The sequence below is a fragment of the Solanum pennellii genome, chromosome 11, assembly GCF_001406875.1.
Source record: "Solanum pennellii chromosome 11, SPENNV200".
NCBI classification, from domain to species: Eukaryota; Viridiplantae; Streptophyta; class Magnoliopsida; order Solanales; family Solanaceae; genus Solanum; species Solanum pennellii.
Genome location: NC_028647.1, coordinates 14,482,710 through 14,503,356, shown reverse-complemented (window position 1 = coordinate 14,503,356; position 20,647 = coordinate 14,482,710). Strand labels below are relative to the sequence as shown.

General features: G+C 35.5%; 1 protein-coding gene across 1 annotated transcript; it reads left to right on the top strand.

Annotated features, from left to right (window-relative positions):
- The first annotated feature begins 6 nt into the window (after window positions 1-6).
- LOC107004637 (FT-interacting protein 7-like) lies at window positions 7-3,536 on the top strand. The gene has a single exon (XM_015202918.2). The coding sequence runs from the start codon at window positions 156-158 to the stop codon at window positions 3,216-3,218; it is 3,063 nt and encodes a 1,020-aa protein (XP_015058404.1). The 5' UTR covers window positions 7-155; the 3' UTR covers window positions 3,219-3,536.
- Window positions 3,537-20,647: the final 17,111 nt, after the last annotated feature.

Genomic DNA, 20,647 nt, shown 5'->3' with positions numbered 1-20,647 from the left:
CTACCCCCACCCCCACCCCCACTGCAATATCTCCTTCACCGCCTACCCTTCTTCTCCATCATTCTCCATTTTCCTTCAATTCTACTCCATACACTAACTTGGCCTCACAAAGTCTTACCTTTTTTGTTCTGTTTTTAGTTTCTTGACTATCTTCAATGGCTAAGTTAATTGTAGAAGTTCTTGATGCAAGTGATCTGATGCCTAAAGATGGACAAGGTTCAGCAAGTCCTTTTGTTGAAGTAGATTTTGATGAGCAACGTCAAAGAACTCAAACTAAAAACAAAGATCTCAACCCTCAATGGAATGAAAAACTTGTTTTCAACATCAAGAATCCAAGAGACCTTGAAAATCAGACTATCTCTGTTTATGTGTATAATGACCAAAAACAGGGACATCACAAGAATTTTCTTGGTCGTGTCAAGATATCTGGTGCTTTTATCCCCTTTTCTGATTCTGAAGCTTTAGTTCAGAGATACCCACTTGATAAAAGAGGAATCTTTTCACATATTAAAGGGGATATTGCTTTAAGAATCTATGCTGTTCTTGCTGGTGGTGGTGGTGGTGTTGCTGATGTCATTCCGCCGCCGGTGTCGGTGGAAACTGAGCAGCAGAATGTGAATAATGGTGAAGATAGAGCAACCCCTTCTAATCCATTTCAAGAAATTAACACCAACAACTTTGAAGAACAGTACATGAAGGAGACTGAAATCAAGAAGAAGGATAAGAAGAAGAAGAAAGAATCAGAGGTAAGAACTTTTCATTCTATTCCTGCACCGGCGCCGGTGCCGGTGCCGGCGTCTGGCCCATCACCACCTCCGGTGGTGATAGAGAGAAGGGCTGACTTTGCAAAGGCTGGTGGACCAATGGCTAGCAATGTAATGCAGATGCAAATGGGTGGTGGTCCAAGGCCTGAATTTGGTTTAGTGGAAACAAGGCCACCTTTGGCTGCAAGAATGGGGTATTGGGGTAGAGATAAAACTGCTAGTACTTATGATTTGGTGGAGCAAATGCAATTTTTGTATATTAATGTTGTCAAAGCTAGGGATCTTCCAGTTATGGATATATCAGGGAGTCTTGATCCTTATGTTGAGGTGAAACTTGGTAATTACAAAGGTGTTACAAGGCATTTTGAAAAGAATCAATACCCTGTATGGAACAGTGTTTTTGCCTTTTCTAAAGAAAGACTGCAGTCTAATTTGATTGAAGTCACTGTAAAAGATAAGGATTTTGGGAAAGATGATATTGTTGGCAAAGTTATGTTTGATATTGCTGAAGTCCCTCTTCGTGTTCCACCAGATAGTCCTTTAGCTCCCCAATGGTATAGGTTGATCAATAAAAAAGGAGAGAAGATTCCACAAGGTGAAATCATGCTTGCTGTTTGGATGGGAACTCAAGCTGATGAGGCTTTTCCTGAGGCTTGGCATTCTGATGCTCATATGGCTAGTCAACAAAATTTGGTTAATACGCGATCCAAAGTGTATTTCTCACCTAAATTGTATTATCTAAGAGTTCATGTTATTGAAGCTCAGGATCTTCTGCCATCAGATAGAAGCCGGATGCCTGAGGCTTATGCCAAGTTACAGCTTGGGCACCAGTCAAGGACTACCAAGCCCTCACCGATGAGACACATTAACCCGGTGTGGAATGAGGAGCTAATGTTTGTTGCATCTGAGCCTTTTGAGGAGTATTTGATAATAGATGTCGTGGATAGAGTTGGACCAGGGAAAGATGAATTGATTGGCAGGACTATGATATCATTTAAGAATATTCCAACCAGAGTTGATAACTCTAAGTTACCAGATGCTATATGGTTCAATCTTCTCAAGCCTTCTCATGCGGCAGATGATGACGAGAAGAAGAAAGAAGTGAAGTTCTCTAGCAAGATTCACCTTAGAATTTGGATAGATGCTGGTTACCATGTTCTTGATGAGTCCACACATTTTAGCAGTGATCTTCAACCATCATCAAAGTTCTTGAGAAAGCCGAGTATTGGACTTCTTGAGTTAGGTATTCTCAGTGCCAAGAATCTGATGCCAATGAAGAGTAAAGAGGGTCGAATAACAGATTCATATTGTGTTGCTAAGTATGGGAATAAATGGGTTCGAACAAGAACACTCATTGACACTCTGGCTCCTCGATGGAATGAGCAGTTCTCTTGGGAAGTGTTTGATCCGTGTACCGTTGTCACTATTGGGGTCTTTGACAATTGTCACATCAATGGCAAAGATGAAGCTAGAGATCAGAGAATTGGTAAGGTGAGAATTAGGTTATCGACTTTGGAAACTGATCGGATCTATACACATTTTTATCCGTTGCTGGTTCTTACACCTTCTGGTTTAAGGAAACATGGAGAGCTTCATTTGGCCATAAGGTTCACTTGTACTGCTTGGGTGAACATGGTAGCACAATATGGGAGGCCATTGCTCCCGAAAATGCATTATGTGCAACCCATTTCCGTTAGGCATATTGATTGGTTGCGCCACCAGGCAATGCAGATAGTAGCTGCAAGGCTGGTCAGGGCTGAGCCACCTCTTAGAAAGGAGGTTGTCGAGTATATGCTGGATGTGGATTACCATATGTTCAGTCTCAGAAGAAGCAAAGCTAATTTCTTTCGCATAATGGGACTGCTTTCTGGGATTTCTGCAGTTCATGGATGGTTTAATGGGATTTGCAATTGGAGAAACCCTTTAACGACTATTCTTGTCCATGTGCTCTTCTTGATATTGATTTGCTATCCAGAACTCATTTTGCCAACAATTTTCCTCTACCTGTTTGTAATTGGCTTGTGGAACTACAGGTTTAGGCCTAGAGCTCCACCACACATGGATGCTCGCCTTTCACAAGCTGAAAATGCTCACCCAGATGAACTGGATGAAGAGTTTGATACATTCCCTACTTCCCGGCAAACAGATGCAGTAAGAATGAGGTATGATCGACTGAGGAGTGTGGCTGGGAGGGTGCAAACTGTAGTTGGAGATTTGGCAACACAAGGTGAAAGGGCTCTTTCCATACTAAGCTGGCGGGATCCAAGGGCTACTGCTATATTTATAATCCTTGCATTGATCTGGGCTGTGTTTCTATATGTTACTCCATTCCAAGTAGTTGCAGTGCTCATAGGACTTTACTGGTTGCGCCATCCACGATTCAGGAGCAAGCTGCCATCAGTACCTGTCAACTTCTTCAAGAGGTTACCATCGAAGTCCGATATGCTTTTGTAAGATGCTGGTAAATTCTCACCTTATCTATTGTATTCAAATTGTAAAATAGAGAGATGGATTCAGTGAATAAGTGGGGGATAAAAGGCTGCTATACAAGACACAAATGGAAGAGCAGTTTTCCTTGTTTCCCCCCACACCCCACAATCCATAATGCATTCCTCAAGCTCCTGTATTAGATAACAAGTGTTTTTTTTCTTGATTGATATTGTAATCAATCTATGAGGTTGTAGAATATAGTTGTTTGTATCTGTTTAGATGTAAAAAAGGAATTGCAAATTCAAAGCTGATATGAATAGTGTTCCCGTTTTTAATTCTCAAGTTACTTTCTTTTTCTGGTTACTAGAGGAAAAACAGCAGAGGGATTACTATTACAGCCAAGTGTGTATAGCACATGGTTGACCCAAAATCCATCACAGTACCGTCATAAAACAAACCTCAATGTCGCTATTTTTTTTCAGTCAATGTCCCGTATTCATGTTGGAACCTGATTAAATCTAAATTCATGTCGAAAAGTTTCATATTTTGGGAGATAAAACGTTCCCTAACAAAAAAATTTAAATTTGAAATTTCTACTTAAATCTGAGATTTCTGGTTAAGGATGATGATGAATACTAATTATTTCACCACAAGCTTTATCAGTAATTCATGTTACTACTTCAATGTCCTTTTTGAATGAGAATGATTCTAAAGTGACGATAATCCTTAGCAATTTCACTTTTTTCTTAACAGCAAGAATATGTGGATCTACGTATAATAGTGCAATCAAATAAAGGAAGAAACATAAATAAAGTGAACGATAAAAGGAAAAAAAAGTAGGATTTATTTTATAACTATATGTTATAAAATAACTAGCTAATAAACTTATATTAATAAACTAAATTAATATGAAATCTAATAGAGAGAGCATAATAATATATTCCAATTTTTTTCTTCTCTACGCTTCACTGGCGAGCTTATGGCTATTTATAACTAAAGGAAATTAAGCAAACATGGGTATAAATGGATGCTTATAGGCTAAGATGAGATAGGCTTTACACATGGTGTTGTGGTGGAGATAGGCTATATGTGGACCTTACACACGACATTGAGATGGAGGTAGGCTCTGTGTGAGTCTGACACATGACATCCATCTTTGATTATTTTACAACACTCTTCCTTGGATGTCCATGTAAAAGAATAGTTGAAGTAACAAAAATATACGTAGACATTCAAAATACGCATTGTTTGCTGCTTCATTAAAAATCTTTTTAGGAAAATCCAGTGGGACAAAACCTAGACTAAGGAAAAAAGAGTGCAACATGTATTTTACTCCCCCTGATAAAAACCTTGATTCAAATGCTTAAGCTTCGCATTCCAATCTTTTGCACCATCTTCTCAGGAGTTGAGACTGGTAAAGATTTGGTGAATAAATCTGTTGGATTATCACTTGAACGAATTTGTTGTATATCAATATTACCGTTCTTCTAGAGATCATGTGTAAAGAATAATTTCTGTGAAATATGCTTCGTTCTATCTCCATTTATGAAGTCTCCTTTTAATTGAGTTATGCATGCATCATTGTCTTCAAAGAGCACTGTGGGTACCTTGACATCACACTTCAAACCACATCTTTCTTTGCTGAAATGTATCACTGATCTCAACCATACATATTCTCTACTTGCTTCATGAAAGACTAATATCTCAGCATGATTTGAAAAAGTAGCGACAATAGATTGCTTCGTAGATCGCAATGATGCGGTACTTCCGTATGTGAACAAATAACCTGTTTGAGATCGATCCTTATGTGGGTCGGATAAATAACCTGCATCTGCATGACCAACAAGATCTGCATTATCTTTGTTAGTATAAAACAGATTCATATTACTAGTCCCCATCAGATATCGCAAGATATATGTTTAACTCCATTCCAAAGTCTTCGTGTAGGGGAACAACTATATCTTGCTAATAAATTAACAGAAAATTCTATGTCAGGTCTCATAGCATTAGCAAGATATATAAGTGCACCAATTGCACTAAGATAAGGTACTTCAGGACCAAGAGGTTCCTCATTCTCTTCTTGAGGTCGAAATAGATCTTTACTCAAATCAAGTGATCGTACAATTATTGGAGTACTTAATGGATGTGCTTTGTCCATATAAAATCGTTTCAAGATTTTCTCAGTATAGGCTGATTGATGGATGAAGACTCCGTCTACTAAATGTTCAATTTGTAGACCAAGATAGTTTTGTTTTTCAAGGTCTTTCATCTTAAATTCTTTCTTTAGATATTCAATTGCCTTTTTGAACCTCTTCTGGAGTTCAAATGAGATTATTGTCATTAATCTAAATTGTAAGAATAACAAACCCTGATGTTTTCTTAATAAAAATGCAAGGACATATGACATCATTTATATAATCTTGTTTTATCAAGTAATCAATGAGGCGATTATACCACATGCATCCTGATTGTTTTAAGCAGTATAATGACTTTAGTAATCTGATTGAACACATTTCCCGAGGTTTTGAATTATATGCTTCAGACAGTTTAAGTCATTCTGAAATTTTCTTATAAATTTCATTATCAAGTGAACCGTAAAGATAAGTTGTGACCACATCCATCCGATGTATTTCAATATTTTCATGAACATTTAAACTGATGAGATATCAAAAAGTTATTGCATTCATAACTGGTGAATATGTTTCTTCATAGTCGACACCGGATCGTTGAGAGAATCCTTGCACAACAAGGCGTGCTTTGTATCTTACAATTAAATTTTTCTCATTTCACTTTCTCACAAAACCCATTTATAGTCAACCGATTTTACACCATTTGGGGTTTGGACTACAAGTCCAAAAACTTCACATTTAGCAAGTGAGGCTAGTCCTGATTGAATTGCCTCTTTCCATTTTGGCCAATCACATCTTCGTCAACATTCTTCGACAGATAAGTGTTCAATATCATCACTGTCTTGCATAATGTTAACTGCAACATTATATGCCAAAACATTATCAATTATGATTTTTGATCGACCTAAACTTATCCATCACTCGTAGAACTTATTGTAAGTTCTTCATTCACATGAGTCTCGGGTTCACTGATCTCTTTTGGAATATCAAGATTAATCAGATCTTGAATCTCTTCATGAGATTCTTTTTTACTGTCATTTTTCGTGCTTCTTTTTCTAGGATCTTTATCCTTTGAACTCAATGGTCTGTCACGCTTCAAGCGTGTTTGTGATTCACAAGCCATTACACTTGTAGATGGTTCTTTTGGGACGCACGTCAATCGGGAGAGACACATTTACTGCAGGAGTATGTGACTTTGTTATCCTTTCCAAATTAGTTAATGGTCTGGCATTCGATTTGCTATGTTTTGCAAATGGATGATATTTTGTACCTCCTGTTCACACACAGGGAACGTGTATCGAAATGAGATAATGATGAAACTTTCCATGCAATTTCACTTTTAAGTTCCTTTTTTCTCCCTTATTGCAAAAAAATTATTTCATCAAATCGACAATCTGCAAATCTTGCAGTAAATAAATCTCCTGTCACTGGCTCAAGGTAGCGAATTATGGAGGGTGAATCAAATCAATATATATGCCTAACCTTCTCTAGGGGCCATCTTAGTGCGCTGCGATGGTGCTACTGGCACATATAAAATACATTCAAAATTTCGTAGATGAGAAATACATGGTTCATGCCAAATAATAATTGTGACGGAGAGTATTTATTATAATGAGTCGGTCTGAGACGAACAAGTGATGCTGCGTGTAAGATAGCATGGCCCCAAACAGTAGTCGTAACTTATTTTTCATCGGTAGAGGTCTTGCTATCAATTGTAAGCGCTTATAAATGACTCAGCAAGACCATTTTAAGTATGAACATGAGCTACATGATGTTCAACTTTTATCCCTATTTATAAGTAATAATCATTAAAAGCTTGAGATGTGAATTCTCAAGCATTATCAAGACGAATTTCCTTAATGTGATAATCTGGAAATTGCACTCTTAATCGTATTATTTATGCCAATAATTTTAAAACGCCAGGTTGTGAGATGATAAGCGGCACACGTGAGACCATCTTGAAGATGCATCTATTAGGACAATAAAGTATCTAAATAACCCACTAGATGGTTAAATAGGTCCACAAATATCCCCATGTATACGTTATAAAAATTGAGGAGATTCAATGTTAACCTTCATTGGTGATGGCCTAGTAATCAATTTTTCTTGTTAACAAGCAGCACATGAAAATTCATCACATGTAAGAATCTTCAGGTTCTTTAATGGATGTCCATTTGAGTTTTCATAGTTCGTCTCATCATAATTGATCCAGGATGACCCATTCGGTCATGCCAAAGCACAAAAATTTTTAAGTAGTAAACTTCTGGTTTACGATAGAATGTGCTTCAACTATACTTATTCTTGCATAATATAAACAGACGATAAAGTTGATAATTTCTCCAATACATATTTTTGGTTTGAGACAATCTTGGTAATGCCAAGGTATTCAACATTCATTTCATTTATTGTCTTAATATGGTATCTATTTCGACGAATATATTTAAAACTTATCGAGTTTCTTGGGGATTTAGAAGAGAACAATGCATCTTCTATAACAAGTTTAGTCCTCGTAGGCAAGAATATAATAGCTCTTCCGGAGCCTTCTGTTAAGTTCGAATTACCAGAAATTGTAGTAACATTTCCTTTTCTTCTAAGCAAGTTAGAGAAATATTTCTCATCTTTGAATATGGTGTGCGTCGTTCCACTATCAATTACCTAAATATCTTCATGATTGATCATGGATCCAAACGAAGTTTGGGGCATATCCATATTTTCTTCAAAAACATATGTAAACAAAGTAAAATATTACCATTAAACATAACTATTATATTTACAAGGATTAGAAAACACACACAACTACCAACTAAACAAACAAACAAACAGAAAAGGAAATTATCTAGATTATTGCGGGATCGTCACTGATCGTTTTTCCTTCAGGGGATACAAAGAAATCAACTATATCTAGATGATAGGCTCAACATTTGCTTCTGCATTATTATTCATTTTATGGATGGACTCAACATTATCTTCAGAGATAAAATTTGCTTCTGGATTTATTATCATCCTTTTTCAAGGATGCCTGCTAGAGCTGAATCTGACACTTAAATGATCGGCAATTACGGACCAGTGCTCAATTCCTCCACATCTGACATACACTTTCTGAATTTTTTTTTGTACCACTTCTTGTCTTTCACCCTTCCTTTTATACTGCTAGTCATTTTTAGGTGCAAGACGATCATCATGATTATAATTTATTTTACGACCATGACCACGATCATGACCGATGTCATGATCACATAAGAGCCACAAACTCTTTCTCGTTGGTGATAATTTGCCTGATTCACTTTAGGGAGTGACATAGAACCAACAGGTTGAATTTCATAATTTTTTTTATCAAACGGTCGTTATGTCGTTCAACAATAAGAAGATTTGAAAGTAATTCATAATATTTTTAAAACTCATTTTTCGATATTGCTGCTGCAAGAGCATACTCGAGGTAGAAAATGGGGAGTATGTTTTCTCAATCTTATCATGTTCAATGACCTCTTCTGCATAAATTTAACAGTGATATAATTCTATACATGGAAGAATTTTATTCAGTTATACTTTTAAAGTCTGACAATCTCAGATTAAACCAATCATGACGTTCTTGTGGTAGAATGACCAATTCAGGTGGTCATATCTATCTTTCAATTTTTTTCTTAGTACAAGGGGGTCTTTAATAGTGAGGTATTGCATTTTAACCGCTTGTCAAGATGGTAACAGAGAAATATCATAGCTTTTGCACGTTCTTGACTGGATACCTGGTTATCATCTTTGATGGTTTCTACCAGACCCATTGCATCCAGGTGGATTTCAGCATCCAGGATGAGTATCCTTTGCCCGATATATCCAAGACAACAAATTCAAGTTTAAAAATATTAGACTTTTTTTAGAGAAATAAAATTCTTACCCATTACACATATTTGAAGTAGCTTAAGTTGACAAAGTCTCGTGCTGATAACATGTTATAAAATAACTAGCACACAAACTAATATTAATAAAATAAATTAATATGAAGAACTAACAAAGAGAGTGTGTTGACATCCTTTGAATGAGAGCAACGTCGAGGTGACTCAATTAAAGAATAGAATTAGTTAAAAAGAGAAAGAATTTAAAAAAAAGGGTAAAAAGGGAAAAGGGTTAAAGGAGTAAAAATGAGTCCCCACCTAATTTTTTTTAAGGAAAACTAGGAAATCAATTAATAATTAACTTAAAAGAAAGTCTATGAAACCAATTGATTATAGGTAAGGGGTTCATATTATTCCGAATGGAAAGGTGATATACCGTGGTTTCACGGTACTTTTAATGTTTTTTCCTTAAGTTTAGTGTGTGTTCAAAAGCCTTTTTGTATTGATTATTATGTAAGTTTCCCTTTATTTGGAGGAAATCTGTCTAAAGTTGAACGCGGAAGTTTTTGAGCAAGAAATGCAGAAAAGTTACCACCTACGGAGCTTGTGACGGTCTGTCATGCCTGTGACGGTCCGTAGGTGGCGTCGTGGTGAAGCTGCTGAAGGAAGATGGGGAAGTCTGACCAAGTGTGGGGTTACGAAGTGCATGAAGGACCGTCGTAGCAATGATAGTCCGTTCTGTTGGTTCGTCGTGATGATCAGAGAAGTAGTCCCAGTACCCAAATTCCAAGAGTTTAAGTGTTATGGAACGGAGACCCTCGACGGACCGTTGTGCCTATGACGATCCGTCATACCTGCCGTCGAGGGTAATGAAAAGAGCAGAAACAGAGTTTGCTAAGTATGGGACAACGGAGTCCATGACCGCCCGTCGTGACCACGACGACCCGTCGCGAGGTCCGTCGATCCAGCCGCATTTTGACAGATTTTCAGCAAATAGAGTCCTTCTTTGATTAGGTTTTTATTTTTTATAAATAGTTCGAAAAACCTCGTTTTTGGGGTTAGACTCTTGATTATTACATTTTATGTTACATTCTTTGTGAAGAGATTATTTTGATTATTACACTTTGGATTGTTGCACGTTTCTCTGGAGTTGATTGTTGGTGATTTTATGGATTAATTAAGTAAATTTCTGGATTTTATTCTTTCTCATTGAAGTAAGTGCATGAATTCTTATATCATATATATGAATATTGTGATTATGACTATGGGTAGCTAAACTCCATAACTAGGGTTGTGGGAACCATAGGCGAATAATGAGGTTAAACCTAACTAAAATAACAATTCTAGAATAGTGTCTTGCATGTATTGATAATTCTTTCGCTTAGAAGTCTTTTTAACGGATGGCCAACGTTAGAACTTGCCTTAATGCTACTTGCAGGACCAAGGAGGTAGATAATAGGAAAATAATTATCAACATAGATTTCGTGTATACTATCTAATAGGCTAGTATTGATTGGTACGAGGTAGTAACTTGGTCAAATATCGAATACAATGCTTAATATGAGGTAAAGGTAAGGGTTAGTATAGCAACACACGTAGCCGGACCAAGGTGCAGAGTGAAATTTTCTAGATGCCGGACCAAGGATTTAGAAATACATAACTTATCACTTTGCATGCAAGATACTAGGAAAGAATTGTTATAGTTAGCATTATCAAGTTAGGAACCTGTGTGGAACACGTAAACCCTAGTTACTTTTATTAATTTATTAAACTCCAACATTTGAATCTGTTAGGTGACACTTTAATTTAGTTAGTTATTTTCATTTATTTAACCCCCCCCCCCCCTTTTATTGTCTTTGTTTTCTAAGAAAATAATTGACTAAATAATAGTAATAATAGATTGAAGTTAAGCCTGAACTACTTTCCTCGTGGGAACGATTCAACCTCATTAGTTGGGTTGTTTACTTGATACGACTGCTTTACTTCTTATTTGAGAAGTAAGTTTGAGCGTATCAAAAAGGTTAGGCACCCTTCGAAATCCACGAGCGTGTGTCTCGACTGAATTCTTTTTTCCAAATTGAGGAGGAGAATAAAATAACTTACAAGTATAATAAACATGTAATATACACTGGTAATATGATAAAACAATAATATAGAAATCGGCCTATATTTGCCTATCGTCAATAACGTACAATAATAAATATGAGTAATATTCGAACCTAATTCGAATAGCTGTGGAGAATCTCGAGGTACCTGTAAAGACACTTAGTAAAAGTGTTAGTAATAAATAAATAAAAATAAAATAAATAAACCAAATGATAACATAAAAACAAAAGTCCGTCTTATGAACATGGGAGGCCTTGAAAATCGACGATAATTCCTTCATCGGCTATTTTAACAAATAAAATATGAATATAAACTAAATGTCCGTCTTTTAAAATGGGAGGCCTCCAAAACCGACCGAGATATTTCTCATTGATCAATTTTAATTATTGTGTATATTAACAAACTAATTAAGAAAAAAAAAAGGACCAATCAATCGTAGACAACAATCATATGAACTAATAAAAAAAATTGTATAAGATGACTGCTGGTTTATTCAAAAATAAATAAAATATACAAAAATGACTTAGTTTCGAAAAAATAATTAATCTTATGATCTAAGAAAAATCGATTTTCTAAATCAACAGAGTCGTCACTTAAATTTTTAGTAAAAAATCAAGAAAAAACATATAATTATTTCAAAAGATTTAAACTAGTAAAATCAATTGAAAAAAGGGTTCGAATTTCAAATGTACATTCGGAGAACGTGTTAGGCCCTCGAAATACCCGCTAACTTGCGGTTGACCAACGATTTGACTAAAAGACCTTTCAAATAATTTTCAAGATTTTACTAAGTTAAGTAAATTCAAATTTTTTATTATTTTACTTATTGTTAACTTTTATTATTATTATTATTATTATTATTGTTATTGTTATTATTATTATTATTTCTAAGGGAAAATAAACTAAAGGGGAAATCATTTTGAAAAGAGGAATGACTTAGGGTCATAAGACAAATAAAGGAATATAAGTAAAACTAAATAATAAGTAAAAAAAGATATATTTAAATTAAGTGTACGAAAAGAAGAAATGACTTACGTTGGGGAATTTAATTAAATAATAACGAAAACCATATTAGAGTTAGTCAAACATAATTATAAATAAATAAAAGGAAGAGGAAATATCACATTTGGTTTTTTTTGCCCAAATTCAAATTCTTGGGCTTGACCCAAACCTGTCTTAAACTCTAAGTGGGCCTGCTGATGGGTTTCAGCCCATTCTTTGCCTCTGTCTATATTTGATTTATGTGTATATATTCCGTGTACACTGTATACGGGATGTATTTCGGCTCTTTTCCCTGTATATCGAACCGTATAACAAATTTATACAATCACTTTTGGCCCCTGCAACCTGTATTGCCATTTTTAATCACGTATTTGTTATGCTGGATCGTATATCAGTGTATAAAGATCGTATTTCAGCCTGCTTTCAGCCTTCAAAATCTATTGCGCAGCTCCTCTTTCAATTCTTTCAAACTTCCGAAATCCAAAAATGAAGGGCCGACTCGAAATTCAACTTAATGATATGCGAGGGACTGGGAGTCCGTAAAGACTCGGTCCAAGTTCATGCATAGTAAAAAAAAGAAAAAAAGAGAAGCTTAGCATCATTCTTATTTAAACTAACCAAATCAAATTAATACTTACTAATCGTGCAACAAATAGTAAAACACTCCATTATGAATCAACACGAGCCTTTCAAATTTTTAATGGAGTACACATGCCACCCAAGACAAGACTATAAAAGGTTTAGAAAGAGGAAATAAACAATACTCAACACACTTGATAGTTCTATTAAATCCAAAGAAAGTTGAGCAAACATATGGAGAAGGAATAATATGACACGGCTTAAATTAAAGACAAACATAATCACATGCCTGCACATTTAGAGCTAAAAGAGAACATGAAACATTCAAATTAAGGAAAAATCAATTTGCAATAAAAATGAATTGAGATGAACATCATGTTTCAAAGAAAAATATTACATGCATATTTCTAATAATGAACAGACAAATGAGAAATGCCAAAATTCTCAACAATACTTAAGGAATCAAAACAAAACCATAAAAAAATTGTATTCACGTATAACCATTCTTTATGTATACCCAATAATTAATTTAACACCATTATTATATCTAAAGTCTAAATAGCATAATGAATCTATTAATAATAAGCCAAACACATTCCAACCAACAACTAAGCATTTCAACTTGGTAAAATGGATAAGTGATCATAGATTTGCAAGAATTGAAATAAATATAATCAATGGACCACAATTTATTATTTATGTTTTTTAACAGGCCAAACACATGAATACAAACACTTAGAAAAGATTGACATCCTCACCCACAAAAGGACCCATATATATCCAATCAGTAATAAAACACCACGATGAAAAACATAGACCATTTCAAAGACAAGAACAAAAGAATTTACTCAAGCCTATATTTTTTCATAAAAGTCGCAACTCCTCATTTTTCATTCACACCTTTTAAAATCTAACAATAACTGTTGCAGGTTCTTGCTGAAAAGCTTCATCAGTAGGCAACAATTTAATATTTGAACTAATATTCTTAGAATCAAAGTTCCAGCTAGCATCTTCATTAAACATAACATTTCTACTGACCATAATTTTTCCTCTCAGTGGATTATATAACTTATAAGCTTTGGATTGTGTGCTATATCCAACAAAGATACATTTCAATGATTTTTCATCAAGCACATATCTAGTTTGGGAATTCACCAAAGAATAAGCTATACATCCAAAGACATGTAAGTGACTTACCTTGGGCTTGTTAACTCTCCATGCTTCATATGGTATTTGATTAAGAACAACCTTGGTGGGTGAAATGTTCAGCATGTAGAGCAGTAGCAACAACTTCAGCCCAGAAATATTTGGTACACCTCTATCTTGCATCATGCTTTTACCCATTTTGGCAACATCATTCTGCTCTAGAGTATATGGGCCTGTGAGCTCTCTGTGAATAACATTTCCCCCGCCAATAGGTGTTGAATTCATTTCATATAAATTTACCGCCTCTATTTGTTTGAAGAGTCTTAATTCTATAACCACTTTGTCTCTCAATAAAAGACTTATATTTCTTGAAATTCTCAAATGTTTTTGATATGAATTCCAAGAAATATACCCAACTCATTCGACTATAATCATCCGTAAAAAGAAAAAAATGTCGATTTTCACCTAAGGACTCAACACTCATAGGACCACATATATCAACATGCACCAATTCAAAATTAAAAGATGCTATCCAAGACATACCTACGGGAAAGGGATTTCTATTTTGTTTCCCATACACACATCCTTCACAAAATTCAAGAGCATCAATTCTAGGCAAACAAAGAACCATATTTCTACGACCTAATAATTATAACTCCTTTACATTCAAGTGACCATACCGCGAATGCCATAAATTAGCTTCCATATTGCCTTTGGTAATTAACGCAAAATTTTTAACATCAGAAACTTCAAGAGGAAACATTCTACTTTGAGTCATTCGAATGTCAACTATTTTGTGTCCTGGATTTTTATATTGAATGCTACATGAATTGTCATCAAACGAAATAGAACATTCACAATTCATTAGTTGCCCAACACTCAATAAGTTATGGTCCAAACAAGGAACATATTGCACATCATGGAGAAGTTTGACATTAGCATGAGAATTTTTTAGGGCGATTGTGCCTTTCCCATCGAATGTCATTGCCTTGTTATTTCCATGATTAACTTCTGACTTCTTTGATCCATCAAGTTCTTTTAACAATGACCTTCTACCTGACATGTGGGTGGAACAACCACTATCAATTATCCATACATTATCTGAACATCTATTGAGCAATAAGCCATTAACAAATTACTCTTATCTTGTTGTTGCTCAGTGAAATTGGCATGTTGTTGTTCATCCTTCTGTTTAGTTCAACAATCAGCTTCCTTATGCCCCATTTTTTTGCAATAACAACATTAAACTACCGGTGCTCATCACCAAACTGAGTTCGTCCTCTGCCTCCATATCCTCTGCCAATTGAAACTTCTGTTTTGCCTTGGAAAGAAGACTCCTCCTTGATTTGAAATGCCTTCTCTTCACCCTTTTTTCGAGAATCATTCAGTCTATCCTTATGAGCTTGCAATGAACTCATCAATTCAACAAAACCATAATTAGATAAATCAGGGGGCTTCTCAATAGAATCAAATCTTTTATTAAGACTTCTCAAAGCTTTAGAAACTATAGTTTCATCAGTAATTTTGTCACCGTATGCCTTTATATGATTAACAATTGAACTCACCCTAGATAGTAATCATGCACGAATTCACTATTTTTCATGGATGAATTTTCAAAATCCAGTCAGAGTGATTGGAGTTTAACATTCATTACCTTTGTCGAGCAGTGGAATTCTTTTTTCGGAATATCCCATGCATGTTTTGAGGTTTCTGCAACAACAATTTTGGAAAAAATTGAGTCGTGCATCATTTGCTGGATGTAAAATAGAGCCTTGGAGTCCTTTTTGTTCTCGCGCAATCTTTGTGATTCACCTTCCTCAGCATATCCCTTCTCCACCAAATCCCACTATTCTTGAGACTTGAACAAAGTCTTTATCTTTATGATCCAAAATTCATATTTATTCCCCTCAAAGATGGGAATTAGTTGTTGAGATGTGGTAGATGCTCTATTGGTAGCCATTTTTTTGTTCTCAATTGTCACTTTCTCCTTGATTCAAAAGTAATTAGAGGTTCCTATTTAGTTGGCAGAGTAACACATTTGTTAGCAGTCCTAGTTGAGTAAAAAAATATCTCCTGTTAGTTGCTAATATTTAGCTTAGTGGATAAGGTTATGGTTAAGTTAGTGGGTCATGTTTCTCTTAGATGGTTGAGTATTAGTTATTGAGATGTGGTAGATCCTATATTGGTAGCCATTTTTTGTTTTCAATTTTCACTTTCTCCTTGATTCAAACGTAATTAGAGGTTCCAATTTAGTTGGCAGAGTAACACATTTGTTAGCAGTCCTAGTTGAGTCAAAGCATATCTCCTGTTAGTTGCTAATATTTAGCTTAGTGGATAAGGTTGTGGTTAAGTTAGTGGGTCATGTTTCTCTTAGGTGGTTGAGTCTTAATTCCTATTTAAAGTGTCTAATGCATTTTCTTTACAAATATCAGAATATAGCGTGAAAGTTCTCTGGAACTCTTCCTCTATCTTCTTGTGTGCTGTTTCTTCTTCTTTATTCACCAACCTGTGGGATAAGTCTTTTACTGATATGATACTGAAAATATTATTTGAGATGATCTCATTCTTACAAGATAAGATTGTTGTTATTGAAAAGGTTTTACACTTATTTGAAAAATATTATTTTGACATATGATTGTTAAACTTTGAAATTATATGATTTGATAAGATTTAAATGTTCTGTTCGATTTTGAAATGCTTATACTGATTACAAGAAAAATATAAATAGAGTAGACCTTGATGAATCCCTTTGCTGACGACGGGTTCGTTAGACCTGATGTAGCTTGTAGTTACTCATTATTGATAAAGCCTTTGCTAGTGGAAATGTAGAATAAGTGTATTGTTACTGATATCCCTCGAGTAGGGATTCACTGTATTTAACTCTTTTATGACGAGTTCAATGTTATCGGTAATTCTTAAAGAATAGACCACACTGATTACATGATTCATCTTAAGAAACCCACCGCAATACGATTTGATGTGAAAATGTTTTTCTAAGTTTACTATTAAGTATTTACATGGATTTGACTTATATGAGGCACATAAGATTGAATGTTGTTAATATTTCTGAAGAGGAAGTTATTTTATCATTTTGACTATCATACTAGCATGTTTTATGACTTTTCCCTCGTTAAAAATGGTTACGGTTAAGTATTATTACTCATTGAGCTAGTTTCTCGCTCCTCGCTAACTGTTTTTACAAAGAACTAAGGTGGTTTCGAAAATGATTATATTAACTAGCGTGTGAATTAGTAGCATTTATTTAGCCCCGCATTGCTTCGTGTGGCAAGAGATTTATTGATTTGCTATGTTTATTTAGTTTCTTAAAAACTCTTAGAGTCACTCCATTGTCATTCCTTTGATTTGAGTCAAGATTAGTCCTTTAAATTGTAGTCAAGTAACTAGTTTGGAACTTTTTCCATAACGTAGAGATGAATTGGATTAAGTGATTGACAATTAGATCATTGATGGATATTATGTTGTGGTTTATAGTTGCTATTAGTTGTGTTGTGAATTTTTGAAACAAGAAAATTCACGATAGGCCTAAATACAAAGGAAACTCTGCTCGTTATGTTGTAGAATTCTGGTAAGGCTTGCTTTGGGATTCTCCCTCTTAGCGACGGTCACATTCCTAACTTGGGTCGTGACACTACAACCGTAGCTGGCATGCAAGGATCATTACAAAATTACATGAATAGATATCTAAATAGTCAACATAAGATGCCCAAAATTCATGCAAGGATCACACAACTCAAGTTATCCACCAACACATATCTCCACAAGAGCACTTTTTGAGACGACAGAGTTGTGAACAATCGATATTCAAAATTTAGGCAAACATGAGAACCAAAACAACTAAACCAAAACAAAAGCAATTATACTATCAAAACCAAATAAGAAGTTAACTACCATAAAGTTATAATTATAATCCAAGAGGTACGAAAAATCAAAGTATGCATCATAATTACAACTCAATCAAATAAAACTCCCTCTACTCCACAAAAAATAGACATTGTCCTCTATGCCACAAAATTAAGTAGAAAATCATAGAGAAAGTAAGAGGGTTGCCCTGTCATCAATGGAAGTGGAGAGGTTTGGCCAACTGGTGCAACCTCATTTAGGGCATCAATGCCTTGATCATCCCCCAATGTAGGTTTAATGGGCTTTTTAGTGGGCTTGGACCCACTAGAGACAATCATAGAAGTGTCACAAAGGGACACCTCAGTAGTAATCTACACAATCTCCTTTTCAAGGTTCTTCAACTGGGCTATAGTCTCATCTCCTCCTCAGAACCTAACCTCTCCTGCTCAACCTTGAAGCTCACTAAATCATCAGTAACTCGAGGCTCTTCAATACCGATCACAAGAACCTCCATGTTTGTGCCCTTTGGGACACCAAAATCAGTCCACAAACATGAAATATAAGTGGATTTTGATTCATCCAAATCATTTATCAACTCTTCTATCCGAGCATATAATCCATCAATACGTTTCTCATACACGCGTAATATTTTCCTATGCACCTCGTATGTCCTTCCAAAGGGGTACAAGGCAGTCTCTATAGCCCGGTCAATCATGGTGAGAACCTGTGCCTTAAACCGAGTGACTTGCTCAGCTGTAGAATATGCAAGGTTACCCATCCATAACACAACCTCTTGAATCAACGGAGGGTGAGAGAGATTAGCAATAGTAGGAGTACTTGAGGCATAGACAAAGAAGTGGGAGGCGTAGAGTCACCCTCCAAAGATTCTACAAAAACAACCAGGGAGTTATCAATCAGTGCTGTCTTCTTCCGCTCGGCCTTATCTTAAAGGTACTCCACTTCAATCCAATGAATATCACATGCTGAGGTTGGGGTGATCACTATACCCTTCTTGTTTACAAAAGAAGCACATGCTTTTTGGCGCAATGATGTGTATGTACTTTTTTGCCTTTATGGCTTTCTCCAAATAAATGATTGAACCCAGATTTAGCCTCTCTTTAGCGATGATCTACCCTAACAGATCATCTTTCGGATGGCAGAGGATAGACTCGTTCTGAGATGTCATCAAAGAGCTACATATGAACCCAAACCAGTATCACATAGTGATGTGTATGTACTTCTTTTCAATTATCATTCCCTCCTTAATTTAAGGAGTTGTAGTCTCACTCAAAAATGGGGCAAGCCAACCCCTCAACCCATCTAATGTCTTTTCAAGCTTATTGGCCAACTTGTGACAAATTCGCACAGTGCAGCCCAATGCATTATTAATGTAAGTTTCGGTAGACTTCACTTTGTTACCTCGAACTTCACCAACTTCAATAGGGTCAAGCCTAACCTTTTTCTTCTTACCTCTTGGTAACATTCTGTATACACATCATAACATTCCCTCACTATAGTGAAACATACAGGTGATGGGGCTTTGTGAACTGCACAAATTTATGAAACCTTATAAGATCTCACCAAATCTCAGGATATCTATCCATCACACCATCCATGAACAACCGTGTCTCCTCAAGAATAGTATGCATCCCTACAACTTTGAGACGATTTAGAATCCTAGGGTCTAGGTACCACGAATAGAATCTGGAACAGGCTCCGTGGCAGTAATAAGATAGTGGATGGCCTTACAAAAGAATCTCACTCCTCTTTTGTTTAGCGGATTGTGCTTCCTGGAGTGTATTGAGTCGAATCTAAGAGAAAATTGTATGGAGTAATTGAAGCAATCATGCAATTACAACAACCCAATCATGAATGATAACTAGAACTCTAAGAACATGGATTCAAGAAACTTATAGAGTAATGTAAAATAGCAAAGAGTGGACGAAGAACCAATAATTATGATGCATAGGGGGGGCCGCGAATGATGGAATAAGATGCAATTATGATAAACTTGATTGAGTTATTTAAAATAAAGTACAAAATTAACAAAGAAATGTGGATGAGCGGAAGGAAAAGAACAAATGCAAGAATTTAGGGGGATTAATTTAAAAAGTCAAAAAGACCATTGGCTCTTCAACTCACGTCCATTTGGCGAGCTCGATTAACTCCCCCAAGGTCATCTCAACAAGTTCACCATTCTTTATTGATGTACATATTTATTATCACTAAAAGTTATTCTTGTTGTAGTAGTATTGCTATGAGTAAAAGCTAGAGAAGGTTGGATATACACAAACTTAAAGAAGTAAGAACGTAAGAAACGAAAAATTTTAATTAAAAAATATAATATAAAATTTGGTAAAGAAAACCTGGGTATACTTGATAAATGTTAGTTGTCGAACTATGACTGTTGGCCTATGATTGCCAAGCCTTTTGAGGTGATTTTATGCAGTTTGTAGTCTAGACACTTTAGTTGGGATGAAGTGAGTACTCGCATTCTAGCCTAGTTTTTCTTTGTTTAATAGGTTGCTTGTTGAGTACTTTGTTGTTTAATATTTACCCCTTACTTCTACACTTGTAGGTTCTGAGCTCCTATCCGTGTGATTGCTCTACTTCTATTTCCAAGGCTTCTGAAGGACTATGAGAGGTAGATGCCTATCATTCCTATGAGCCCTCTTGTATCCTATTTTATGTTTTGCTCTATCCCATACACAAATACATTGACACTTACACTTATTTTTAAATTGTGCATTAAAATTAGTGACTTGTACACGTGACAACCAAGTTTTGATATATATTAGAA